At 44.8% G+C, this 26,218-nt stretch overlaps 1 protein-coding gene across 2 annotated transcripts in view; it reads right to left on the minus strand.

Annotated features, from left to right (window-relative positions):
- Positions 1–4,267: 4,267 nt before the first annotated feature.
- The window catches only part of LOC310935927 (teashirt homolog 1-like), a gene marked incomplete at its 5' end in the record, with an annotated part of 33,143 nt that continues 11,192 nt past the window's right edge, over positions 4,268–26,218 (minus strand). Inside the window, 2 exons of one of the 2 annotated variants that reach the window (XM_083899933.1) lie at positions 4,268–8,539; positions 8,714–9,136. In XM_083899933.1, coding sequence (XP_083756059.1) covers positions 5,601–8,539; positions 8,714–9,136 — 3,362 coding nt within the window. In that variant the 3' untranslated portion in view covers positions 4,268–5,600. Of the gene's footprint in view, positions 9,137–26,218 lie in introns of both variants that reach the window. The other variant, XM_083899932.1, reaches the window with a different exon arrangement.

A 26,218-nucleotide genomic window follows, 5' to 3' on the forward strand; every position in this document is an offset into this window, starting at 1 on the left:
ACAACCTTGTAATTTTGCAAATCTTCTGTAATTTTGTCTGTACGGTATGAATTACTGTACCAAACTAAGTACCAAGTACCAAACAAGGCTTTTCTGTAATAGCGCACCATTATATACGCTCTTTTTTTTTTAAAAAAAACCTTTGCTGAGTTAGACTACAATGCTTGAGTTACCTGAGGAAAATCTGAGGGGAAAAAAAAAACATCTCAGGATATCTACTAGGCCTCATTATTAAGAGAGAGAAAAAAGCTCTGCTAAACTGAACATGCGATAATAACCATTTTCACCAAAACCAAACACAGCTCCAACATCAAAAAACTACACACAGACACAACCACAAGGCCGTGTTAGCTTCATGCTAACAACACTAGCTTTACAGAGCGATTCAAACGTTACTGAACCAGCAGCCAAAGAAAAACGAGAAACAATTTGCACTAGTGCAAACAGCAATTTACACAGTTCATGTCTTACCTTTGCTGTTGTGTCAACATTAGCTGTGATTTAGTCCTTGGAAGCAGTCAGTTTGTTTTCTTTCTTTGGAACACTCCTACTGTGACGTGCCAATGGACATGAAAGTGGTTGGAAGTGTTTCAGTGGCAGCCATGTTTTTCTTCTTCTTCTTCTTTTTGTTTTACTGCGGTTGGTTGGCATCCATCTATAGGTGCATTACCGCCCCCTGTGGCAGCCATGTTGAGCTGGTGCGAAGCTGGTCCTGTAAAATTTGCAGAGGTTTTGTTGTTCTTTCTTTCTTTCTTTCTTTCTTTCTTTCTTTCTTTCTTTCTTATTTATTAAATATTAATCAATTTTTCCCTGATAAAAATGGATGTCTAGAAATGATGTGAATCATTGTTTTTCAGGCATCAGTTCAATTCTTTATTTTTAAATCGACTGTGTTATTTCGATAGCTAAATGCTGGTTTGCTGTTAGTTGCATGTTTTGGCACATAATATTATGTCCCATGTAATGAAAAAATTTTGTGGATTTCTAGAGGATTTTATTTTTTTTCTTTGATATGATGGATATTTTGATATTTGATATACTTTGATATTTTTGATATGATGGACAAATAATAAATTTGTTGGATCTGATGTCATATCTACACTGATTTTCACACCTCTGCAGAAATCACAGAAGTGTTTACGTTTGCACATACCGAGATCATTCATATTGACATTGCACAGTGGTCTTGACTTGCAAGCCATTTTGAGCAAGGGCATGTGAAAATGGCTTGGGCGTGAAGGGGTTAAAGAGGATACTCATACAAACAGAGCCATTTGTGACACTATTCAGAAACCTTTTCTGTTTTCAAGTGTGGAAGCTGTCACAGATCCTGCACATTTTACAGTATAAGCCGAGCACCATAAGTAAATCAAGTCCACAAACTGACTTAAATCAACATAAAAATAGACCGAGGCAGGTATCTTCTGCAAAACACGAACACTGCAAACTTCCTGAGTGCAATTTCCACAATGAAGCGTTTTATCAGAATCCAAACAGATTCCTGTGACTACAGTGTCTGATCTAGTACAAAAGCTCTCAGTCATTGTCATCGCTTTGTTTGCAGAATCTCTGTCAGACATTGTTTGTTTGTTTTGAGGTATTTTGGAGAGGGTATTAAACCATACATCAGAATTGCGCGCAAACTTGGAGGGTTTTATAGGAGGCAGATACACTCCGGGGTTTCTTAGCGGGGAGTTTTGTCTTTGTCTCATGGTTGACAAGGATCTTTGTGCCATTATCATTTGCAGACCAGGAACAACCAGCCATGAATATATGAATCGGAAACAACGCTCGTCAGGAAACCTCGGGTGTGGGTTTGTGTTTCCACGAAGCAAACAAACAAACAGAAGGTTTCAGGTAACGACGCACTTTAATCTCTACAGAGGTAAGAAAAGATCAAACACCACCAAGCTCTCGTATGACTCAACATAGCCCCTCCCTTGGTTAACTTCACCTGGCTGTGACTTCTAATCACTTTGTCCAACGGGCGACTCAAATACATACAGCATACTTGATGTAATGCAAAGAATCAGCGTGAAGTAGAGCACACGTTCCCATGCAAACACTAATATGTCCCTGTTCTATCCAAGCAGAGGCAGACACCATTTATGGAGGTTAATACTCCCTCCCTGTTTTCCCACCAGCCCAGGTAATTTTGTTATTCCATTTATGCCCCTCTGTCTCCACCCACCCCTGTCTGCTGTACATAATGGTTCCAGCCCTGAGAGGAAGCTGGCATTTACTTATACAAAACCGTGAGGAAATCCCTACCAATCCTCGGGGCTCACGTTCAGCAGCGCCCAAAACACAAAGGCTATGCAAATCTACCCAGCCTGCGTTTATCTATCCTCAGTTTCCGTTTGCTCCACGGGAACCAGCATTGTGCCGTGCATGGCGATTATCACATGTAATTTACATAGAATACGCACAGGAAACAGTGCACTGATCTTTAACAAAGCAGGGGAAGAGTCTCCATTGGGCGAGCAGCTATCTGACGGCACAGCAAAATTACAGGTTTAGCCGTGGGGTATTAAACCTACAAGGTGTTTTTTTATTTCTGCTGTGCAGGGAACACTATCTCCTCCAAATGTTGCTTGTTTATCTGCCATGTTTGTTTTATAACCCAACTCTGGCAGCCCATTTCTGAGGAAGCGGCATCTTCAGCTGGGTTAATCTGCCCTCTGCCTGTGTTTCCTTTGTCACTGATTCCGTGTATCAACACAGCGAGGTGCAGCCAGATCGAGGAGGTGTGTAATTGCACAAAGACACTCGCGCTAATATCGCTGACAGAGTTTGCGCGTGTGTGACTGACTCAGCCAATACAGGACATGTTGTGAGCGCGAGGAATGGAAGTCATAACACTGCAGCATGGCTTCTTCCATACAAAGGCTCGTTCTGTAAGTGCTCAATCAGAAACATGAGACATGAGGGCGAGATGAGAGATCAGATTGCTAATGCAGACGCGTCACCTGCAGGGCTGCGCGATGTAACTTGGTGCTTACCTGTGGCTCGGGGTCACCGAGAGGTCATTTTGGACGATTCTTATTCGGCATTTGTATCGGATGAACTTTAAGGCTGTGAGGAACATTGTGTCAACAGAAAATGCAACACTTCAAAAAGACATCAGAAAAAGTTTCAAACTAAGTGCAACAAAAGCAGCTCGACAGATGATTTGAAAGCGGGTTTGATTTGTCAAAAAGGTTCAGAAATATTCTGTCATGCTCTGCAAGCAACTAGGCAAACAGAGATGGAAACAAAGTCAATGAAGCGGAAACTGCATATTTCTGACTGCATCATTTTTTTTTTTTTCTCTAAAATCCGATACTGGCTTTGGATATCAAAGGAGTTCAAACAGTTAACAGTGACAATACTGAAATGACACAGTCCTTTTGTGATGTTCTTTTAATCGTAACAAACTCGTGAAAATATAGATAAGCATGTTTAAAGCGTGACCTTTTTACTTCAGCGAGAACATGAAACAGACTTCTGGCCACCATTCAAAAAGATGCGTCTGAAAAAAACCCAAAAATGAAGTTATATATCGTTATTAAATACAGCCTGCACATTGCAAAGTCATCCCATTTATTTATAGCATCACTATCACAAAAAAAAATCAAGTCATTTTTTTTTTAAACACATGGCAGAGATAGGTGGCGTATTTCGTATTTCGTAAGCGGTGCTGCAGTCGATCAGAGGAAAGGACAGCTTGCTGCTCGTGTATCATCTGAATAGTTGTGTAAATTATTGGCTGCTTCAGTGTGGCCAGTCAGGAGGCTATATCAAGCAGAAAAGACACCCATCTGATTTTGTTCCCAGAAGACAGGCAAAAGTACAGTGCCATCATTAATACACTACAACACTGATTCTTTCAGAACTGGCCCTCCGAAGGCCAGTCACAAGCCGAGCATGGGTTTCTTACGGCACAATAGACACCCTTACTGGCTTATCACCCCCATCATCTTCATCATTATGATCATCGGCAGTATGATGTGGCTCAGTCATCAGTTACAAGTATGACACCAGTGATTTTTTTTTTCCTTTTTTTTTGCTCTTAAAATTTAGCTTTAAAAAAAAAAAGCAGGCCTGTTACGAAATATGTAAAAAAAATAGTGAAAAAGTGTCCAATCTCACCTCTGTGAGGTTCACTGCAGCTAAAGGAAAAAAAGAGAATGAGTATGATACCGAGTTAGAATCTGATATTAATGCGACTGCTTTAAGTTTAACACACTGGTGAACCACCAAAATGAACACACAACCACAAACGTACGACTGTTAACAACTGCTTTGGGGTTTATTTTACAAGTGAGAAAGAAACGAAACAAACTAATTGATGCTAAAAAGTTGTTTTTTTTTACAATATTGTCGATAAAACATTGAAATGTATAGTCATTGTGCATCGCTTATTTATTTTTCACACCATTTCATGCATCAAATTGGATGCAAGTATAATTAAAATCATTTCTGTAAACCAAGCCAAAGAAGCTAAATTTGTATTTTCTTTAAAAAAGGACATTTGTAGCTCTACAGCATATATCTATGTACACCATCTGTTTTTATTTATTTTTTTTTTAATCATTTTTGTATATAAATTGACAATATAAAAGTTAGAGAATGCACACACCTTAAGATACAAAGAATGTTGAGCTGTTTCAAATGGTAAGATATGTCTTATGGAGTACTGACATTTCACTGCTAATCATTTACATGTAACAGACTTTTCTCTTTACAGTTGAATAAAGCGACACAATTTAGAAAGAGAAAGTTGTAACAAACCATACAACTGTAAAATTGCTATAAGGTGATATTTCACAACAAGGAAAAGATTTTTGAGCAAACTTGCATACTGACGGCCATTCATTTTCACTGATTGACTCGTAACCAAAAGCAGCATTTCAGTTTTTCCAAATGTTCACATGATCTTTTTTTTTTTTTTTTTCTCCTAATACACAGACAGATTTATGAGCAGGCCATTCGTCATCAAAAACACTGCAGTGACAGGAACCAAACAGAACAGAAACAAAAGTGGGGGAAATGATCATCCGTGATCTTTTAAAATCAATCTGATTTTGAAAAAATGCAAGATATTTCAAACATGTTCTCTTTACAAATTCAAAATTCCAACTGTCTAAGGTGCTACTTCAGTCTTTCAGGGTATTCTTTCATTCTTTTGGTGTATACATTTAATTTTCATTTCTTCATATCAAGTATTGTACAGTTTTCTCTTCCAACAGTTCTCTCCACTCACCACTTTTACCATTGAAGCAGTAGTTGTATTTTTGCCATGAAAAGGTTAAAATCTCACGTTTAACCTTGATTCACTAAAATACATGCACAGATCAGACAAATAGCATATAAATATATTACAAAATAAGTGTAAAAAAAAAAGCTTGGCAAAACAAAACAAAACAAAACTCAACATGAAAAGACATGGTCCAGTCAGGCAGTTATCACAACGAAAAACAATAAGACTGATTTTTTTTTTTTTTTTCTGGCGGCTCATTTCGGCCCAGTGCAGTTACTGTGAACAATGTCATATTAGTGCAATGAAATTCTAGTCAGTAACACAGCTGTCAGTCTTAACCATCAGCATGAGACCCTGCTTAAACTTTCTCTATCTTGTCCATCTTATCCAGCTTCTCCAAAGCAGTGACAAACACCAGGTGGTCCTCTGGAGACTTGCCGTGGGTCTTGCTGAGGTGCAGTTTGACTGCGTGTTTGCTGACGAATGTCCGATTGCAAAGTCTGCACTGGTACACAGAGCCTGTGTCATCCTCAGGTGTGGTCAAGGCTGACAGAGGGTTGCTGAATGTCATTTTGTCTGTGATCACCTTTGAGGCAGCCTGCTGCTCCCGTAGGTGCTCAGCTGACAGTTTGGACAGGTCCTTCAAGCTGAAGCCCAGGTGAGACTCCAGGTGGCCGATGTAGGCGGAGGGAGTCCTGAATTGGGAGGCACAATCACCACAGAGGAACACAGGCTGGCAAGAGTCCATGTTCTTGAGAAACTTGGTGCCCCCAGTCCGTCTCAGCTGGTACTTGACATTAGCCAGCCAGTGGGATATGGTGGTCATGGAAAGACCAGTGAACTTACAGATGTGGACCCTCTCCTGAGGGCCCAGGTCAGTCATGGCAAAGCGACCTTCTGATGTCTCCCTCAGGCTGGAGGCAAACTGAGCCTGGAGGATGAGAAGGTGCTGGGGATTCCAGTTGGATTGCCTCCCTTTCCTCTTCTGAACTGGAGAGAGGTCCTCAAGTGCGTCCTCGAATGCACTGCCGTCGGCATCCGACTTCTCTGAAATGGAGGAGGGAGTTGAGGATTTCGGCGTCAGTCTGCCAGTGAGGTTCTTAACCATATCAGAAATGTCCATCAGAGCATTCTCTCTGAGGGGCGAAGAGACAGAGTCGGGGAGGGAGGAAATTAGGGGTTTGTTACCATTTACACTATTGTTGGTCAAGAGCCCACTGTTGCTGTTGTTATTGTTGTTGTTGCTGTTTGTGGAGGATTTACTTTTACTCAGGTCTATGGGCTGATCACTGCTGTCATACCACTGATAGTGGTTGATGGGGTCAGCTGGCTTGCCCTGAGGAGTGGGGTTGAAAGCTGGCTTATCAATCATGCTGTTGCTGAACTTGTAAAGCATAGATAGTGGGTCTGAAGATGGGCTTACTGTTTTAGAGGCCTTACCCAGGTGTGTGTTCATGATTGACTGAAGTGCACTGAGGGGGTTGACAGAAGGGGTTTCTGGTGAGTGATCAGTAATAATGCCCAGACTGTTGCCGTTAGTTAGTGGGGACTGACATGTCTCAGAGCCATTCTTTGAATGGTTGTTGTGGCCATCTACTAGGCTCTCTTTGGGCTCCTTTTTGCAGATTAGTTCTGAATCTACACTGCCTGGGCTGCTACTTCTCATACCAGACCGTTTACAACCAGAAAGGTCATTTGGAGATACTAATTGCTCTCTATGCTCTCTCAGTGCGGGAGAGGGGGATTTAACTAATGATGGGGGCCGGCATCGTTCCAAGCTCACCATCTTCTCCTCCTTTTCTTTCTTCACAGTGGCAGCTTTTCCTGTCACTTTCTCCACGAGCTCCTCCATGGCAGTGACATTGCTCCTGAGGGGGGTAGGGGAGGAAGGGCTGCGAGGCGAGTGGATGACTGAGTTGGGGTCACTCACCAGGCTACGTAGCCCACTGTTAAACATTGGCTGCATCTGAACACTCTGGACAGTTGGAGGCAAAATAGTAGAGGAACTTTTCATTGCACCCTGCAACTGGTAGGCTGCATGAATGCTAGGGTAGCCACCCCATGTGGGTGTTCCTGTCTGTGCCTTGCTAATGGCACTAGATACTGTGTTCTCAAGGGATTTAAGAATATCCAAACCCCCTTTGGGTGTGTCCCCAAGGTCTTCTTCTCTCAGATATTTATATGAGGTGGTTTTGGTCTCAGATTTTTCACCTGAATCATCTTTCTCCTCCTTAATTTTTTTCTCTACTGTCTCACAACCGTCGATCTTTTCATCTTCACTCACTTCCCTCTTTTCCTCTGAGCCTGAAGAGAGAGCTGGGGACACGGGCTGGGATTTAACACTAGTGGGAACTGGGAGTCTGGTGGTGGTCGGCGGCAGTGGGATTGACTGAATCTTCTCTTCCACCACTGGATCAAAGACTAACTGTTTACCTTTTTTAGATGCAGAATTTGTGACCTTCAAAAAGTGACCTGTGACCATCATGTGGGCAGTCAGCTGTTGCAATGTATCGTGAGAGCTCCCACACTCCATGCACTTGAGGATCTGAGCTTTACGAGCTTCAAACTGCCATGTGTAGCTGGCACCGTTCTGGTATCCATAGCGGTTGTTTGGCGTAACGTAGGGGTTTGTTACGGCTTTCGCATCTTTGCCAATGTCTCCAAGGGATATGCTGCCACCACCACTACCAGCATGGACAGAGTCTGGGGAGCATGGGGAGACTATAACATCTTGGAGAGCTCGTTTTTTAGCAGAGGACAACAGTTTCGTGGCCAAGGCTGGCACTGGTTCTTTGAGAGGCACTTTCTGGTAATGCTTGGTCTTGATCATATGAACGCTGAGGTCTTGAAGAGACTCGAATGAGTGACCACAGTACATGCACTTCAGCACCTTCTGAGCGTCCTCTTTCCCCTCCATCTCCATCAGAGAGCGCTTGCGTGGTTTGGACCAGCGTTTTCCCTGTTCCTCATCATTGTCCTTGTTGTCATCTCGATAATGGCCTGTCTCATTCATGTGGACCGTTAACCCCACCAGTGTATCATAGGCAGCACTGCAGTCTTTGCAGCGAAACTTGCTTGCACCAGTAAAAACAGAGCCATACAGCTTGTTGTTCTGCCGGTAGAGCTGCACTGTGCTGAAGAGGCTGGGCTCTGGCAAAAGGTGGTAGGGCGTCTGCTGAAGAGTTTTGGCAAGAGCCGCCTGGTGCCAATCATAAGCTACACCACTACCATTACTAGCTACACCACTGCTGCTTCCACTGCTGCTTGTTGCACTGTGGTTGCCAACGGAGCTTGCCGCTGTGCCATTAGTATTGCCTCCTGCACTGCCTTTGTGGTTGACAGAGGTAGTGGAGCTCCTGCCATTGTGGTGACTACTAGCAACACTGACTACACTATTCTTGTTAATGGTTGTAGTAGTGGAGACAGAGGCAGTGGAGGCTGGCTCTGGAGGGGTGAGGGCACTGTTGACACTGCCGGCTGCAGCTGGCTTAGATTTCATGATGTCCATTGTGATGCTGGACCAAGAGGCATCTGAGATTAGGTTTGCATAGACGGCTTTCATCTGTGCCAGGCTGTCCTGGAAAGAGAGGCCGTTGTTGGGTCCAAAGGGCAAAGTTGTACCTTCCCTCTCCTGACCATCCGTGGAAGAGGTGCTCTTGAAATCTGTAAGTCGGTCGCTGGCATCGCTGAGTGGAGATCCATATCCAGCATCAGGGTTGGTACCGTTGCTGAGTGGAGAGTCTCTGTAGCTGGGTGGCTGGCCTCCATCCACATCGTCCTCTTCCTCGTTGCACAGGAACTCGTTGTCCTGGCCGTCTAATGAGAGGCCGTCATCCTGCAGGTGCTCTTCCTCATCGTGGGGGGCTGCCTTAAGTTCATCCTCGGGCATGTACGCTGGAGCACAGAGAGAAAAGGGAAGAAAACAGAAAAGGGGAGAAAAGAAGAGAGAGAAAAAAAGAGGTCAGCTCAGTCAAGTTAAAGATTTACAGCACACTAACAGGACCACCGTCAAAATATGAACATGGAGGGAATTCTCAGTGATAGGAAATGTGAGCTTTTATTCTCATCCAGTGAGTGTGTATATGTGTCTGTGCGCACGCATGCATGAGTTAGTGTGTATTTTACACACATGTGGCTCTGAAAGTCAGTGGTGAAAAAAGCCTCCAAGGGAAAAATAAATCACTGAGCTCCTGACAGTTGTCCTTTTCCTTCCCAACTCCTCTATTCCTCCACACATGCCTCATGTTCCCCAGGAAATGACTGGCTGTTTGGCCTTGTTAGCCAGCTGCATGCTTGCATGTTCAACTCCCCCTTTCTCTTTGTTTCTCTTCCCCAACCTTAAATGTCTCTCACTCATTCGGTCCATGAGTCTCAGCTCCTCACATGGTCAGATTATGTAACTGATCGAGCAGGGAAAGAAACAAAACACTAATCTGGCGATATCACAGCTTCTCTTAACCCGTTCTGATAAGAGAATGCAATTTTCATTTGAGATTAGAGGCAGGTAGAACAGTGGTTCGTGGATTGAGAATACCGCAGTGACCGTTAAAAGACTCCTGGACAGTTTCTGCGTTTGCGCAACCTGCAACTATTCTGTGATTACTATTATTCAAAATGACATGCACATCACTTATACAAGAAGAAAAGAAACACGATCAAATATCAAGGCGTGCGGAAAGGGAACTAAAGAGAGCGGAGAAGTAACAGGTTTGCCAGTTAAACATAAAAAAAAAAAAAAGACATAAAGTATAACATAAATTGCTCGACAGTGCATGTGTGCACACACACATGCTAGGAAGACACCACAAGCATCAGTAAGTGGGAGAGACAGGAGGTGGTTAGAAGGAGAACAAGTGAATGAAAGGGAGACAAGAAAAGGGGAGAGAGAAAGAAAAAGTGAGCAGGAGCTACTGGGTTTTGGTGGGTGGGTAGTGGCAGCAGTAAGAGAAAAGAGAGGGGGGGGGTGAGGGGGCAGGGAGACAGGAAAGACAGCCCCCTAGCTTCTTCCTTTATCTCCTTCCTGCATGGTGAGATGTGTGTCCTAGATGCCAGTATCAGTCTCTCCTGATGAAACAGATGTGCTGTCAGCTTCAAACGGCACGCTAACCTGTCATATCATAATCTAAGTGGACATAATACCTGATATATATACACTGGCACCATTTACTGCTGCCTGAGAGGAGATGGGTGGGGGGTAGGTGAGCAGCTGCACCATCAACTGTGACTGTGTGATGATGTGCAAGTGCGTGTGTGTGCTTCAGTAAGTGCCTGTTTGCGAATGCATGTTTGCCCGCATGCTCACCTCCCCATGCCTATGTGTGCACTTTATGCACTCTGCTCAGCGCATACATGTTTGCTCTTACACTGCAAAGCTGAACCCACCGACCATAATATTGCCTATAAGTCTGAGTGTGCTGTGCGCGAATGATACACCCCTCTCCAAATGAGCAACATACTCCCCTAACGCCTGACAGGATTTCAGTGAAATGAGAGCACTACAGGAGAACCTGGCTGCGCTTCAATCCCACTGACAGACTGAGACCGAGACAGTTTCTAAAACTCGTGAAAATCCCTAACACAGCAGATTAGCATTATGTGCTGTACTCTCTACAACATATCTGCAGAGTGTCTTCTGTTACGGTGCCTTCTTCCTCGCTAACCCGCTTCCAGAACAGGAGACTATCAATACACATCAGCCATTTAATATACAAAGCATCCAGCAGAATGGCTATCCATTCTTCACGAGCCCACACGAATAGTGCAAACATTCAGTAGGAATTACCTATGAGAGTCACCCGTGCCTGCTGCAGCCAATAAATAGCTAAACCCCAATAGTTGGCAGCGCTTAATACATAAACAAACACACACACATACACACACACACACACAAAGACAGCAGGAATGAGAAGCAGCAGATCAGAAATATTCCTGGGTGAGTGACAAAACACAGACTGCAGCAGGGAGGAGCTTCGAACGATGAACAGGTCGCCAGGGAACCCTTTGACGATCCCTGTCAATCAATGCCTGTCCTGCCATGTTGTCATGGAAACAACAAAGAGGGAGATATCAAACGCACACAGACAAAAGACTGGCAGACACAGACATCTGTAAAAATCACAGGCAGCAAGTGGACGGTTTCGCAAAAAAAAACCAAAAAAAACATACAGCGCAATATTTTGTCATGAATGTGGCCAACATTAGTGAGGAACAAACGATGTCTTCATCTGTTTTAAGATGCTGCATTTATTCTGACAGGATGTCAACATCTGGAGGCTTTGCTATGGAAGAATATTGAGAGCTATCGACACCATCTGATCCATCAACTGCTTCTTAGTTAAATAGCTTCTTAATGGATGCAGCAACAGTGAGCCTGAGAAAAACGTCCTCACATTAAAGTATAGCGCATCGAATCATATTGCAACTTGAGGATGTGTGAATCTGACTGGCAATCAAATAATCTCCTTCTCATGTCCTGGATACACATATGCAGAGCAGCACCAGCAGCAAGGGGCAGGCTCTGGAAGGGGTAGGGCTGGCGTGCCGTCCCTGGCGGTTTGGTTTGCCGAGTGGGTGATGGCTGTGAGCAGGGCCATCTGCACGGGCGCCAACGCTCCTGTCACTTTTGCTCGGGGATGTGCTGCCATCAAGGAGACAGGCGGCAGTGTGGCCAGGATAGCACTGCAGACTCACTGTCGGAAACAGCAGCAATCAAGCCCGCACCAGCCACGCCAGATCACCAACACACAGCACAGAGGCAAAAAAAACTAGCATCCAAGTGTCTCACTGATCTCCCAAATTTCACACATATGGTTAATACATTACCAATAAAAGGGAACAGAACACATGTGAAGGGTTTGTAGCGGCCCTGTGTTTTCAAGAGCTCTTTTCAAATTCACAATGCAAATTGACTTGACATACACACTTATCATGCTGCAGAGCAGGTGCCATCAAAGATTTTTGTGTTGTCATAATATACTTTTTATTTATTTGATTAAATTTGAGAGCGTTTAAGGATCTCAAGTGTCCTCAACTATTTCATCTATTATTCTTCGCATTTCAGTGAGAGTTCCTGTACGACTAAAGGACCGACGTAACACCCTCAATTCCGATGTGTACAAGATCAAAACTATTATGCATCGTTACAGATTTTCCATTTGACTGGAGTTATTCTCATAACACCGGTTCTCAGGGGCCAGATTAGAGCTGAGAGTGTGCAATTCTGTCGTGCAGACAAGAAGACGGACAGCTTTCTGATGAGGAGACTGTGGTGAATGCCCCGTGTCCTGCTTCAAGCACAACACTGGGCCTCACAATGTGACAACATGATCAACCTGCAAGTAGAGTTCATCTCAAAAACATTCTTCCTCGCACACACTGCTTGACTTTGTGTTTGACTTGATTTTTGTAAATGATACCAAATGAAATACAACCAGTGGACACGTCAGCATTTTGGCAGGGAGTAAAGCAGAAACATATCACTCCTTTTCAAAACTTTGCTATCTATCTTTGCCCAACCCCATTTTTCCCTTCTCCCTTTCCTTTGCTGAGAGTCTGTTGGTTGTTAAATCAATAAAACTCTCTGTCAGGCTCACGGAGCTTCACCATTTGGCCGCTGTCAAAGCCAAACAAACCAGATAAGAAAGGCAGAAAGGCGATGAAATGAGAGAGAAAGAGGGAAAAGACGGGGATGAAACCAGTCAGGCTCTCCTCACAAATACCTCCACCACCAGCCTCATTTCTCCTACAGCCCTCCTTCTATTTATTTACACACATTTCTTTATTTATTTGATGTGAGTTTGGGAAGAGGGGGCAATCACTGCAGTCATTTGCGGCACTAATGTCCAATCACAGGCCCCTTCACTCATGTGATTTAGGCAGTGCAGGAGTGGGTTTGCAGCAGAGAATGGTGGGGGTGTGTGGCGGGTGGGGGGGGGCAGAGGCCGTTTAGGCCCGGCCCCTAATAGGAAACTGGCAGTCTTATTCCTTCCCCAGATTCTGTTTGTCACCCTGCTCTCCATTACGTGCCTCTCAACCTTGATGGCTTTGGACAGGAGCTGATCAAAAAGCCATCGCTTGACCTACACGCTGTGGCAGAACGAGACTCGCGCCCTGCACACGGAGAAAGGAGAGAGAGGGAGATGAGATAGAAGGGGAGGAGGAGGAGGAGGAGGTGTGCATGTCAGCGAATGTGCAGAGAGGAGAAAGAGTGTGGCGGTGAAGAGGGAGGATGGAGGAGGGGGTGATAGCTCTCGGACTGGGACAAGAGGGCTGTAAATAAAATGACATTATTATTTCCTCTGTCCCGTCATGTAGAAAAGCCAATTATGGTAATGCTGCTGCCGGCGTGTCAGAGGGAATGCTGGGATGTGCTTCCCGTGAAGCGGCTAACATGAGAGCAATGCCCTGATCAGGAACACAGGCCTCAATTTGACAAGAGACTGTACAGATAGGGAGAAGAGAGAGAGAGAAGGGGGGGGAGAAACAAGAGAGCAAGGGAGATGAAAATAACAACAAAGCTGTACGTGGGCCTTGTTTTCCTAAAGGATAAATATTAAGCACTCTGCTGGAGTTAAGATTTTTCAAAAACTCTAACCCATTACAGCTGGAAAAACAGGTTTTAGGGATCCAGGGTCTGAATGGATGAGGAGTTACGGTCACCCATTACTGAGTATTATCCTGATCCCGGTCCATTGTCACTGCTCCACTCTTATAATAAAGATGTCTAAGTTGGGGGAAAAAAATCAACAAGCAACACACAACAGTAATCCATAAGGAGGCGTGTCCCGCAGAATCTAATGAGGTGTAGAAGCTGTAGAAACAGATGATTGAGAAGCACCGACGTAGGGAAAGAGGCTATCAGACTGAAAAAAAAGTTCAGGAGTTCATGAATTATACTGTGTCACACCTCAAAATCTGACGAGATGAATTATGCAAAGAGGGCGGTGAAAGAGCCGGATATTGAGAGTGAAGGCGATCATTTACTTTAGAAACTAATTTGTTCTCATCTCAGGTTTCTCTCAGTATTCTGCCCTTAAAAGTCCTCCTGTGCTTGATAGGGGGGGCTCTCCTTAAAATAATTCCTCATCTACCTTTCTTCTTTCCCTACCCTCCATCACTTCCTCTCTGTGTCTCCTTTTCTCCCTCCTCCTCCTCTCTTCAGCCTTGCTCACATGCCCACATGGGCCCCTCCCAAGCGGAATAATGGGAGCATATGGCCTAGGCAGCACCTACAGGGCCTTAAATAACTGCTGCAGCATTCCAGCTCGCTGTACCAATTTATCTCTCACCCCCCCCCCCTCCACCCCATTTCAAAACACTTCTAGCCTGAGATGAGCTGAGCAGACGGTGGCGGATGGGACATGTTGTTCTTCAGACACACATAGCTACATAATGGACTGACGTAAAAAGTGGTGTGGATGTGAATAAGTGCTGCGCAAACAGGATTAGTGTGGAAATTCTGTATTATTGGCAGATTTTCAGTGAGTCAACCAGCAGCCTTCGTGCTGATCGCTGGCACCGGCGGCTCCACACAAACACGTACACTTATGTCGAGTTTCAGAAGGTGAAGTTACAGTAGGTGAAGTCAGAGCGCCGATCTCGGGAGCGAGCCGTTTATTTTCCTTGCAAACAGAGAGGGGCATAAGAATGGCACCGCTGGATTATCTGTCATCCTCTCCTCCAATATTTCGCCGCGCATATCTTGACTAATGGCTTTGGATAAAGACTGGAGAAAAACTTCTTGAAAGAGTGTTGGGGGGAATTTATCGATCAGTTAGTTGCTCATGCCACATGTTACCAGCATCAGCGCATTACTTAAATATGTAGGCGTTTTTTTCTGGACTGGATCATTGTTGTGTAAAGCAAGGTGGTGTCAAAGATCAGACAGGTATTCAGTGCTAAGCTTGTAGAGGTCATGCTCTCATGTACGTATGTCAATATGTCCCACAAACATCCTTCTACCTGACCTCTAGAGAATGATATATGGATTGATGTGTGTGTGTGTGTGTGTGTGGGGGGGGATGAGGTGAGTGTATATGGTTGTGTGTGAGCAGGTGTAACATCCACAAATCCTGTTAAGAGTTTTAGGGTTAGGGTTTCAATTAGGTTACGGTTAGGTGTTTAGGGTGAATTATGTCAATGAGTGTTCCCACGGGGATCACAGACCAAGACTGTGTGTGTGTGTGTGTGTGTAAATAAGAGAGAGTACGTGTGAAAGGTTCTGCTGTTTTATTTATAGAGCAAGCGCTTTTTATACCCAACTCAAAGATCAGTTCAGAGAAGCAGCTCGTGGGCCACAGCCAGGATCACTCTCCATTACTGTGCCTGCTCGTGACCAAAAACTCCCTCTCACTCTCGCCCCCCCCCCCCCCCCCCAATCGCTTATAGCGCTCGTGCTGTAAGCGCCGCCGTCGTCGCTGCTGTTTACACATGCATGCAGTAGCAGCAGCACAGAGAGACATTTACAGTACATCCAGCCGCGTGTTAGTTGGCGAAGGGGGCAGGGGTGGAACACACTGAGTGTGTTTCATGGAGTACAGCAGGCTTTAACATGCTGGGGGATCAATACACTGAACCAGCGCCAATCGATTGCAATTCATCTGGCTTTTTTTCCCCCCTTCCCTTCTTTTTTTTTTAACATTTCATTCTTACTCACTCAACACAGTGCACTGAGAGCTGCTGCAACTGTCCTGTAAGACAATACATAAATAAACAGATATGCATACACATGTACGCATGAACACAATAACACACACACACACACACACACACACACACACACACACACACACACACACACACACACACACACACACACACACACACACACACACACACACACACACACACACACACACACACACCTGAGTGGCTGGAACGATTGCAGCTGCCACGCAAGCGTGGATTCAATAAACCCCGAATGGAATTTATTTATTTTTATTGAGCATATCAGCTCATCCTGGTTCTCTCTGCATAACAAGGCCTGTATAATTAAACCATAAATTTCAGTGCGCTCCTTTAATTACCACAGACAATGTCAGGAGGCAGCCGAGTAAACAAATAGCTTTGAAGTGAGCAAGGAAAAAAAAAAAAAAAAAAGTGCTTCAACACGGCAATGGAGACGCTGTTCATTTTGGCGAGGATGTTGTTGCACTTGAAAAGGATGAAATGTTCAAAAGAGTGTATGTTCACGGGGAGTACAGTTTCTATTTTTTACCCCCAACTGACTTTTCTACGATGATATACTTTTGAGGGATGCAGGTAAATAGATATTTGGATGTGTATGGTACTGTGTGTGTTTGCGTGTGTGCTTAAGCATTTTTTTTTTTTGCAGAACGCCGTGCAGAGGGTGTGCTTGTCTATAATTTATTGGCAGCCAGGGGTTCTTGTACCTCTTGACCATGACTAGAGAGGACTACAATACTGTGTCTTACAGTATATACATGCTTGTGTGTGTGTGTGTGCGTGCGTCCGCGTGTGTGTACACTTCAGGTCAACGTCAATACGCAGGCCTGCTTCCCAGCAGCTTAGCTAATTACACAAGAGCCCTGAAGGCCACTTAGAACAGGTTAGCTAATTAACAAACAGGCTGATTGCAGATTAATTGAGAGGTGTTCCTAATCTTCACCCCCTAAAATGCAATGACAAATGCTAAGTGGCGCTAATTAGGCCGGTATGGAAAGCTGAGAGTGGAGGTTGTGTTTACAGTGAGCACAGCTCTTATGGATGCGTGGCTTACATCCAGCTGCCTTTTACAGGTCTGCCAACAGGGTAAAGCACATAAAACTTCAGTGAAACTACTCGGATGCAAACATGTGAAACAGACGGCTTCATCAGCAGCTTCCTCGGGCTGTTGCAGTCTCAGTGTTTATGTTTTTTAATTAGTTTCTGAATTGCAAATTTGGTATTATATATATATTTTTATTTATATATGTATAACTACAGTGTTGAATAACTAATGATTTATTGTTGTGATATTAATTATTAAATCATCACATCAAAGTTGGCATATTTTATTGTGTCTAAATTGACACTAATTCTCATGTTAACATGATTCATATAATTGCTTGTATACCAGAACTACAATTACAATTTCCTCTCAATTTTGGCTCGGTTAAAATTTTGCCTCAGTTTCCCATATGTTCGCAGTGTTAACGCTATTACGTCTGCAGGTGACCTTTTAATGTGGGTGTGTACGTGCGCGTCTCTGCGGAAGGAAGGGGACATGAGGGTGCATTCATGTCTGCTGCAACATGAATGGCGTACCCAGATTGGTGAAACCTGAAACGGCCTCAACACAATGGGATACAATGGATTACAACGGGGAAATAAGGCCCTCAGCAGAGATTTGAACCGGCACCCATCTGTGTAACCATAACCTGCCTGTAGACTCCCTCTACCCCCACCCCCAACATACACACGCACTCGTGCAATTTTCACAGGTACTAAAACTACTCCCTAAGGTCTGACTTTTCCCCAACTTCCATCTGCCAGGATCAGTTTTTCATATCTCTCCTGTCTATCTATCCTTCACACACACACACACACACACACACACACACAACTCCAGCCACCTGGCCTCTTTCAACCTCTGACCCCACCCTCACCTGAGCACCCCCTTAATCCTTTTGTCCGTCCATTGGCTCCTTCGCTTCCTTCTTTCTTCTACACCACCTGCGCTTTTAAATCCCCACATCAGGATGGACCACTTCACCCGAATACACACACACACACACACACACACACACACACACACACACACACACACACACACACACACACACACACACACAGGCTGGAAATAAATATGTGCAGCAGCCCTCACCTAAATCCCAGGAAACACACACACACGCACACGCACACGCACACACACACACACACACACACACACACACACACACACACACACACACACACACACACACACACACACACACATTCACATGCACTGTCTCTGACATGACAACAACCAGCACCAGCTGCTTCCATCTCCTAGCAACGGCCGGCCTGATAGATGACCCAACTATAGATAATTACCCTAAATCACCACAGCTCACACACTAAAGGAGAGAGAAGGGCAAGAGAGCTTCAGAAACACTAAGAAAAACAATGCGTGTGTGTGTGTGAGAGAGAGAGTGTAAGAGTGACTAGTGATTGAAAAGGATCAAAAAAAAAAAGGAGTGGGACTGGTCATACGTGCACTGACGCAGCTTGATGAGCTGACTTTTCAAGCATACGCACCAATTCCATGTTGGCGAACGCTTTACGTATCAACACGCACAGGTATATATGCACCGAGTCACACACACACACATACACACACTGCTGCTGTCAACATAAACCTAGATGGATGGATTATATCTGCATAATCACAAATGTGTGTGTGTGTGTGTGTGTACACGATGTCATGGATACAGCACACTCACCACTGGCAGCATTGTGACTGAAATCTGAAACCTCAGGGCCCCGACTCCGAGGCACTTGTCTGTCAAAGATTTACCTCTTTTACACAACGGCGCCAATCAAAGGCCAGACGGTGGTTGAGCGTGGGTCAAAGCGGCGCTTTGTAAAGCACATAAAGCATAAAGTGCACAACACAGACAAAACTGCTGTTTTTGATGCCTGATTCATTTGCGATTACATTTTTGCTCAGTGTAATAAATCTTGAGCGTGTATCCACGCAACATTATTTTCTGTTTTCCTTTAAAATGGATATCGGATGTCTTTTCCTTTTAACTTTCCACTGGATATGATGAAACTAATCTTTACGATAGCCATACCCGACTGGCACGCAGCCTACTGTATGTCCAACGTGTTCTAAATTTAGAACGATGACAAACTACCTCCAGAAGTTTCTTTAAGCACTTTGAACAAAGTTTCCTCAAAATTATCACCATATTTTTTGAAAGAGAAAATGCAAATGCTTGATTTGCTTCCCCTTCATTTTCTGCTCTCCCAGACATGCAATCTGTCCCTCTCTTTCCTTTCTTTCTCTCCTTGCTCCCCCTCCCTCTTCACTCACTCCCTCACTGTGCAAGTCCTGGCTGCTGCAGACATTTGATCTGACTGCCTTGTGATAGATTGACAGGTAATGAGGAGGTTGAAGGGGCGTTGGAGACAGGAGCAGGTGTTCAGCACAGTCTTTTTGGCCAGCGCTAAGCTGCCATGTCCTTCACTGCTGCACCGCGCCACTCCGCTTCCTCGCTCCCTCGCTCGTTCCTTCCCTCCTTCTTTCCTCCCTTCTTCACACCATCCCCCCTTCTCTTCCTGAGAGAAGAGGACTATGCAATCCATCACGTAGTGACACGGTTGGACATAGACTGTCTTTATATGGGGAAAAACGCATGGGCCGTGGAAATAAATAGAGAAGCGAAGCATCAAGTCCCATGCTGGCAGTAGTAAACTAGGCCTCGGACTGATCAGTCAAACTGTGTTGAGGAGAGGATGAGACTGATTTGGAGCATCGTGTACAGAGGAGACCGATATGGGCTGCTGATACTAGTGCTGATATGATTTGTATTGTGCTCAAAAGATGTAACCAGCACATTTCCCCTCTGAGCGTATTATTTTGACATTAGAAAAGCATTTCAAAACATCATATCATTCTAAAAGTCTCCTGAAAGCAGAGGTTATTTTAGATTTCGCCGCTCGCTATACAGTGGAGAGAATACAAGCTCCGCAGCAGAATCAAAACAAAACAAAACAAAAACCAAAAAAAAAAACACATGACTAATTTGCTCATATTCACAGAAAAATGTGGCAACACTGAACCAGAGGTGGACGACCTGAAATACCAGCCAGAATGCCAATATCAAGAGACGCACAGCATACAGCGGCACTACACCTATCTGAGTCACTCTATAGTCTGACCTGTTGCAAACCTGCTGACACAGTGAAGCATTGCTCTGCATCACGCCGCACTGAGTAAAGAGATGAGTGGGAAGATGGAGCTACGGACCAAAACTGAAGCAAAATAAAGGCTGCAAGATAATACCTAGTATTTCTGATGTGCAGTAAAGTTTATTGGCTTCGTTTCCAACTGCTATATTGTTATTTTGCCATATGTTGGCATTGTTTGGGTTGCAAACCTGTAATTCATGGCAGGTTTAATCCAGGATATTTAAAGCTTGCTTTATTTCGGTTGGATGATGTGAGTTTAAAGGTGCATTATGGAATAAATCTAATTTATTCCATATTATTGCATTATAAAATATATTTTGCAGACTGCAAATCATAGTTATGTTTTGAAATCATGTTTTGGCATGTGGCGCCACCTACCGCCGTCTACCAATCATTGTAGTCAGTAGAGTCTCAGCTGCCGAGCAACCACGGGTTGCCAGTTAAGTCAAAAAACGAAACCTGAAAGACCTCTGTATTTTGAATTTGAATGTAGTAACCGTTTTTGGCCACATCCTTATGGCACCTTTAAATCCAAACGTCCGTGTAACACGGGAGGCCAAAGTTTGAGCAGGAATTAACACCAGTGCTAAAGCTACTTTTGCAGCTTGTAATGTTGTCATAGGAGCCAGAAGACAGAAGACAGTGGAGGGGAGAGGAAGGCTTGAGCCAATAAATCCAAACCCTCCAGTTTAGTACCCAACATTAAAGGACATGTCACCCTCCTAAATCAACGGGTCGAGGGGAGACAGCAGGGCTAAAACAGGGAGCATTTGCATGTTCTCTCAAACATTCCTGAGTGGTGAACAAAACGTTCAACCACCTTCCCCCAGTTATATCAACATTATAGTTCAAACAGATTAAGATTATGCAATGTGTGCAATGGTACCTTCAGGTTGCTGCCGTGATGTGCCATACCAGAATCAGAGCCAGGATACAAACTTGTGAATCCTGTTATCTGTGTTTTTGTTTTGTTCTTTTTTAAAATCAGCATTCAAACTAATAATTTGAACAATGAAACCCAGCACTTGGTCAGGTGTCTGGCCAGCTTTCTTAATTATTCATAGCTATAAAAAAAACAGCATCACCTGGACAGTCTAACAGACAGTTTAATTATTTAAAATGAGAACCTGTTTTCAGGAAGAAGAAGAAAAAAAACACACGCCACTAACGCACAATCGTATTCAAACACACTCGCCTGTCAGTTTATAACTCTCCCACTGTCTCTTCCACACACACACACACGCTCACAATGCCACACACACATACAGACCAAACGTAGTCCGACACACAAAATAGACACCTACTCGCATACACACACACACACACACTCACACTTTTTAAGCCCTTGCCTGGCATCAGCTGTCACACAACCTGTCTCGGAGAACTAAGCAGAGACAGACGCTGTTAACTTAGAGTGCCTCAAATGCCCACATCCAGCCAGGCAGAGGAGAAATCAAGCCTGTCTCCCAGTATAATTTGCACTAATCCTTCATGGGAGATAGTAAAGTCTATGGCATATCTGCCTAATAGCATCAGTCACCGGCAGGTTCTAATCTCATATTTAGACCCATTTCCATCACGGGCTGACGACAAAAGCACCAGCACAAAGTGTGATTACCTTCTTTTTTTATTTATATATATATATATATATATTTTTTTACATTTCTGCATGACTTGAGACCTGATAATGGCGGTGGGGTGGCGGTGAAGGAGGTGTGTGTTTAAAAACACGAGGAGCAGAAAACTTTGAGGGGCTTTTTTCTCGGCAGAGGAAGAAGAAAGAAACTACTGAAGGCAGATGGACAGGGGGGTGACAAAACTTAAAGTAAGTGGCAAACTGCATCAGGAAAGAGAAAAGTGGAGGTAAGGAGAGTGAAAACCTTTCAGTCAAGAGTCTGCAAACATTTACATTTACATATCCTCATGCACACCTTACACGCTCACATACACACACTTCTTTTCAAAGCATTTACAACCTGTGGTGTTTGTCCTGCTCTGCTGGCTGCTTTACCACGTGCATTTGAATGCCGACTGGAGAGCATCCCTCTCTTTCAGACAGCGCCATAAAAGACGACACACACAATGAGGGCTCTTTTCAGCCGAGTGGGGCTGCCTGGGGGTAGGGAAGCACCTCCAAAACCGCCACAACACTTCAACTCTCGGGGCACAATGAGGTGCTAAGCCTTGATGAATAATGAGAGATTATTCATAAAGATGACAAACAGAACAGAGACAAACTATACAAAGTGTTGGGAATGAAAAAGTCCTTTGGTTGTAGCTTTGCCTTCAACAAAAGTGTGTCTTGTCAGTGCGTGAGTGTGTGTCTCCAAGAGTGACCTGGTGCAAGGAGGGGAGACAAAAAGAAGGGGAGGTGGCACAAAGATCCTAATGAAGCCGTAAATCAGAGTCCGATGAGAACAGACTCTGAAGGAGGATCACATCACTGGAGATCAATGTAGACAGCCACACACACACACACACACACACACACACACACACACACACACACACACATGAGAATAAAGACAGGAAACAGCCAGACACTAACAAATGCCAGCACTCCCAAGAGAAGCCGACTTAAGGAGGTACAAGCGCATACAGTACGCGAGCATAAACACACACGTTAATTCACACTCTCTCTCACACACACACACACACACACACACACACACACACACACATAAAGTGGTGCACACTCCCACCCATGGGCTCAGGAGTCCCACCTCCTTGTTCAATCCCGCTCGTCTGAATAATATTAGCCGTGATGAATGGCACCATAACTCTGATATCCACAATCAATCTCTGCTTTAAAGACACATCCATCTTCTGTAATGCTGATGGTGGGAGCAGGGCAGGAGGCAGTGGTGGGGTGCTTGCCTGACCTCTTGGTGGATGGGTATTTGTGTATTTGTGTGTGTGTGTATGTGTGTGTGGAGGGTGGTTCTAGTGTACTGATAGAAGGCGGGGAGGGGCATTGAGTGATGTCTGTCAGCTCACATCTGCCTGCAAAAATAAATGAGGCTTATGAAGACGAATGAAACAGGACCCGTCTTCCTCGGTCCTCCACCTCCCCGACACTCGCACGCAGACAGGCAGCCAACATGCACAGAGAGGGCGAGTGAGCGGGTGATAAGACAAAGGACCAGACTGTGGAAAATAGGCGGCAACCAATGCTGTAATCACGTTACAGTGATAAAGTTGAGGTTTTCTCTCCGCGTCAAAGCGCCATCTCTCATTCTTAATATATACACTAATGTCGAATGCACACATCAGGGCGGTCGACACTTGCGCGGACACATCTTTATGCCTCGGATCGTTTTTTTTCGTCATGCCGCAGATAACCTTGGCTGCTCATTGCAATCAATTAAAAGCTTGCACTGCCGATGACCCCGTTCTCAGCAGGAAAATAAAGATATCAAAATGGCCATAGAACTGAGTCTAATTTCAGCCCTGAACTCATACCTATGTCTTTGTGTACTGAGGAGGAGGAGGAGGAGGAGGAGGAGGAGGAGGGAGTATTTAGTGTGTCGGGGGTTTAAAGAATGAACTATCCGTGACCTGTTGGAAAGGTCACCCCTCAGTGACACCACCACTGAATATTCTTCTTAATGATGTACCACATCTTTTAACCCCCACAGACAAAGCAAGGAAACATAATACTGTCAGGACGGCTCCCCAACTTCTTCACCCTCTATCTTCTCCACCCCCCACCCCCCCATCCGCCCATCCGCCCCCACTCGCTCACACTCTCACTCTCCGTCTGCTTCTTACAGCGCCGTGTTGGATTTTTAATTATTTAACTGAGGAGAATTTCAACCAAAGTTTTTCAGCTGCTCTTCGGGGCCGTCTGATCGGCGAGGACCTGGCTGGAAGTTAAAAAAAAAAATCGACTCTCTTTAGTCTGGTGCTGGAAAGCACTAGTGAGAAAAATGGGCATAGTTTTCCCTGGGTTGCAAGGTGCGAGAAAACCGTGTGTAATCATGCAATCACGAGCATGCCTCGAGAGAAGCATCCTTCAACAGGAATCTTCTGTAAATAACCAATAAAATGTTTTTTCTGCGTCTAGTATTGACATCCACCAAAAACAGGTTGTGTTTACTTAATCTCGCAAGACGTGTGAACGGTAATTATTCGATACAATAAATTATACAAACCCAAAACGCTCTCGCAAGAATTACGTGATTTCTTCATGCGTAAACCTCCCAATGATTTTTGTGTTGATTTAACGTGAACTTTGCTCATAAATTAGACACCAGAGAACTTGACAACATCTATAAACTAATGCGAACAAATTTAAAAAAAATAAAGAGTCAGATTTTGAGTTAAAAGTCTCTGGTGGAGAAAGGGAGGGGCACCCAGGTGAGGTAGTTTATTGATTCTAGAAGTGGCTGCGATGGCGTTAACCCTAGCAAGGGGCTGATTATGGGGGTAGATGAGGGTTTGAGATGAAAGGTGAGCTGATGATGGATGAGAGGAAGCTGGGAATGGAGTGCATGCGGTGAGGTAAGGCGTTAACACACAAAAAACTTGCAGATAGGCACGGCCACGACGGGACTGACACAGCTTGCTATTGTAACTGACAGATTGGTTACAACAGGCGCTCCTATGTACAGGCTGTTCTACAACGTAATGTGTTCTTAAACGGGCCCCCAGCTTTCAATGGAGTGACCCCGCAGACCTCTGACTGGGGCCCGACCAGCGAGGAAAGCTGTAATCTCTCTGTCGAACAACTCTTCCGACGCATTTATGGAGTATGTGTGTGTGTGTGTGTGTGTGTGTGTGTGTGTGTGTATATAAAGGTTTCAAAGAGATAAAATGAAGGCTGCACTACTACTTATAATAATAATAATAACAATGATGATAATAATCAGCAGCTCTGGAGGAGCTTCACACTCGCATACGCAGAAAAATGTCACTTCACTTGTCCAAGTGGCACGTTGCTGCATAAAATATGTTTCCATACCAAAACTAAGGGTGTGAAGTGAAATTATTATTAGCACTGGATGATGAGGAATGTTATCAATGACTGTACAGCGGGAGAAAAAAAACAACCCTGTGTGGGCTGTTGGAAGTGTTAGCTTGCAGGGAACACTGGTTTTAAATGTTCTTTTAATGTGATTTATTTCCTCAAAGTTGAGAGTGACTTTCGCTTTAAGGTAAAGCAACTGCCTGTACTCACTGAGCTCGCCGAGGTTTTTTTGGCACCAGGCAAAGTGAGCGGGGAGGGTGGAGGTAGTTGAGGCAGGAGGACGGGTGGGGGGGGGGTTGGGGGAATGAGGAGGAGAGTGAACGGCGGGGGCGGGCTGAAGGAGTAGGGATGAGTGAGGGAGGGAGGGAGGGAGGGTTGAGCGTTGGAATGAACTCTCTCAGGCTTTGTGGTGCACGTTTCCCAAGGCCCCCGCCTGGCCCCTTTGATAAATGACACATGTCATTCTGTCAGCTTGTGACACTGCAGCTGGGAGGCCCTGTGATGTATGGCTCTGCTGAAAAAGGAAATCAACTTTTTTCCCCTTCTCTCTCTCTCTCTTTCTCTCTCTCCCTCTCTCTCACTCCTCCTGTTTCTGTCTCCCTCTCTCATCCCTTCTTTCTCCCTCCCTCTTTCCCTTGGCCGGGGCTGAGTGCATGGCCTTTTTATTTGAGGATTTAGGTTTCCTCTGGTCCAGTAAGCTCCCCCCACCCACTTTCCCACCCACCCTGCAGCATTAGACAGGCATGTTCTCCTGCACACACACACAATAACACACACACACACACACACACACACACATTCACGGTGACGTAGCTATAATGATCGCGTACACAAGCCGTAACCCGAGGAAAAAAGGGGGCAACGCTGCCGCATCTGAGGTGGATCCGGGGATTTATGGCTAAAAGCCGAGGAAGTAAACAAAGTATGCGCTTTTTAGTAGGCGGGCGGGGGGGGGGGGGGGGGGCAGGTAGAGAGTTGGGAGGGGGCGGGACAAGATTCCGGTTGGGCAGGATGGCTGGTGTCTCCCACTGGGTCATCTGTCATCCATGTGTCTGACTGGAGGACGAGCACACAGAGCTCTGGAAACATTGTGCATATATACACACACA

The sequence above is a fragment of the Microchirus variegatus genome (assembly GCF_963457635.1).
Source record: "Microchirus variegatus genome assembly, chromosome: 1".
Classification (NCBI taxonomy): Eukaryota; Metazoa; Chordata; class Actinopteri; order Pleuronectiformes; family Soleidae; genus Microchirus; species Microchirus variegatus.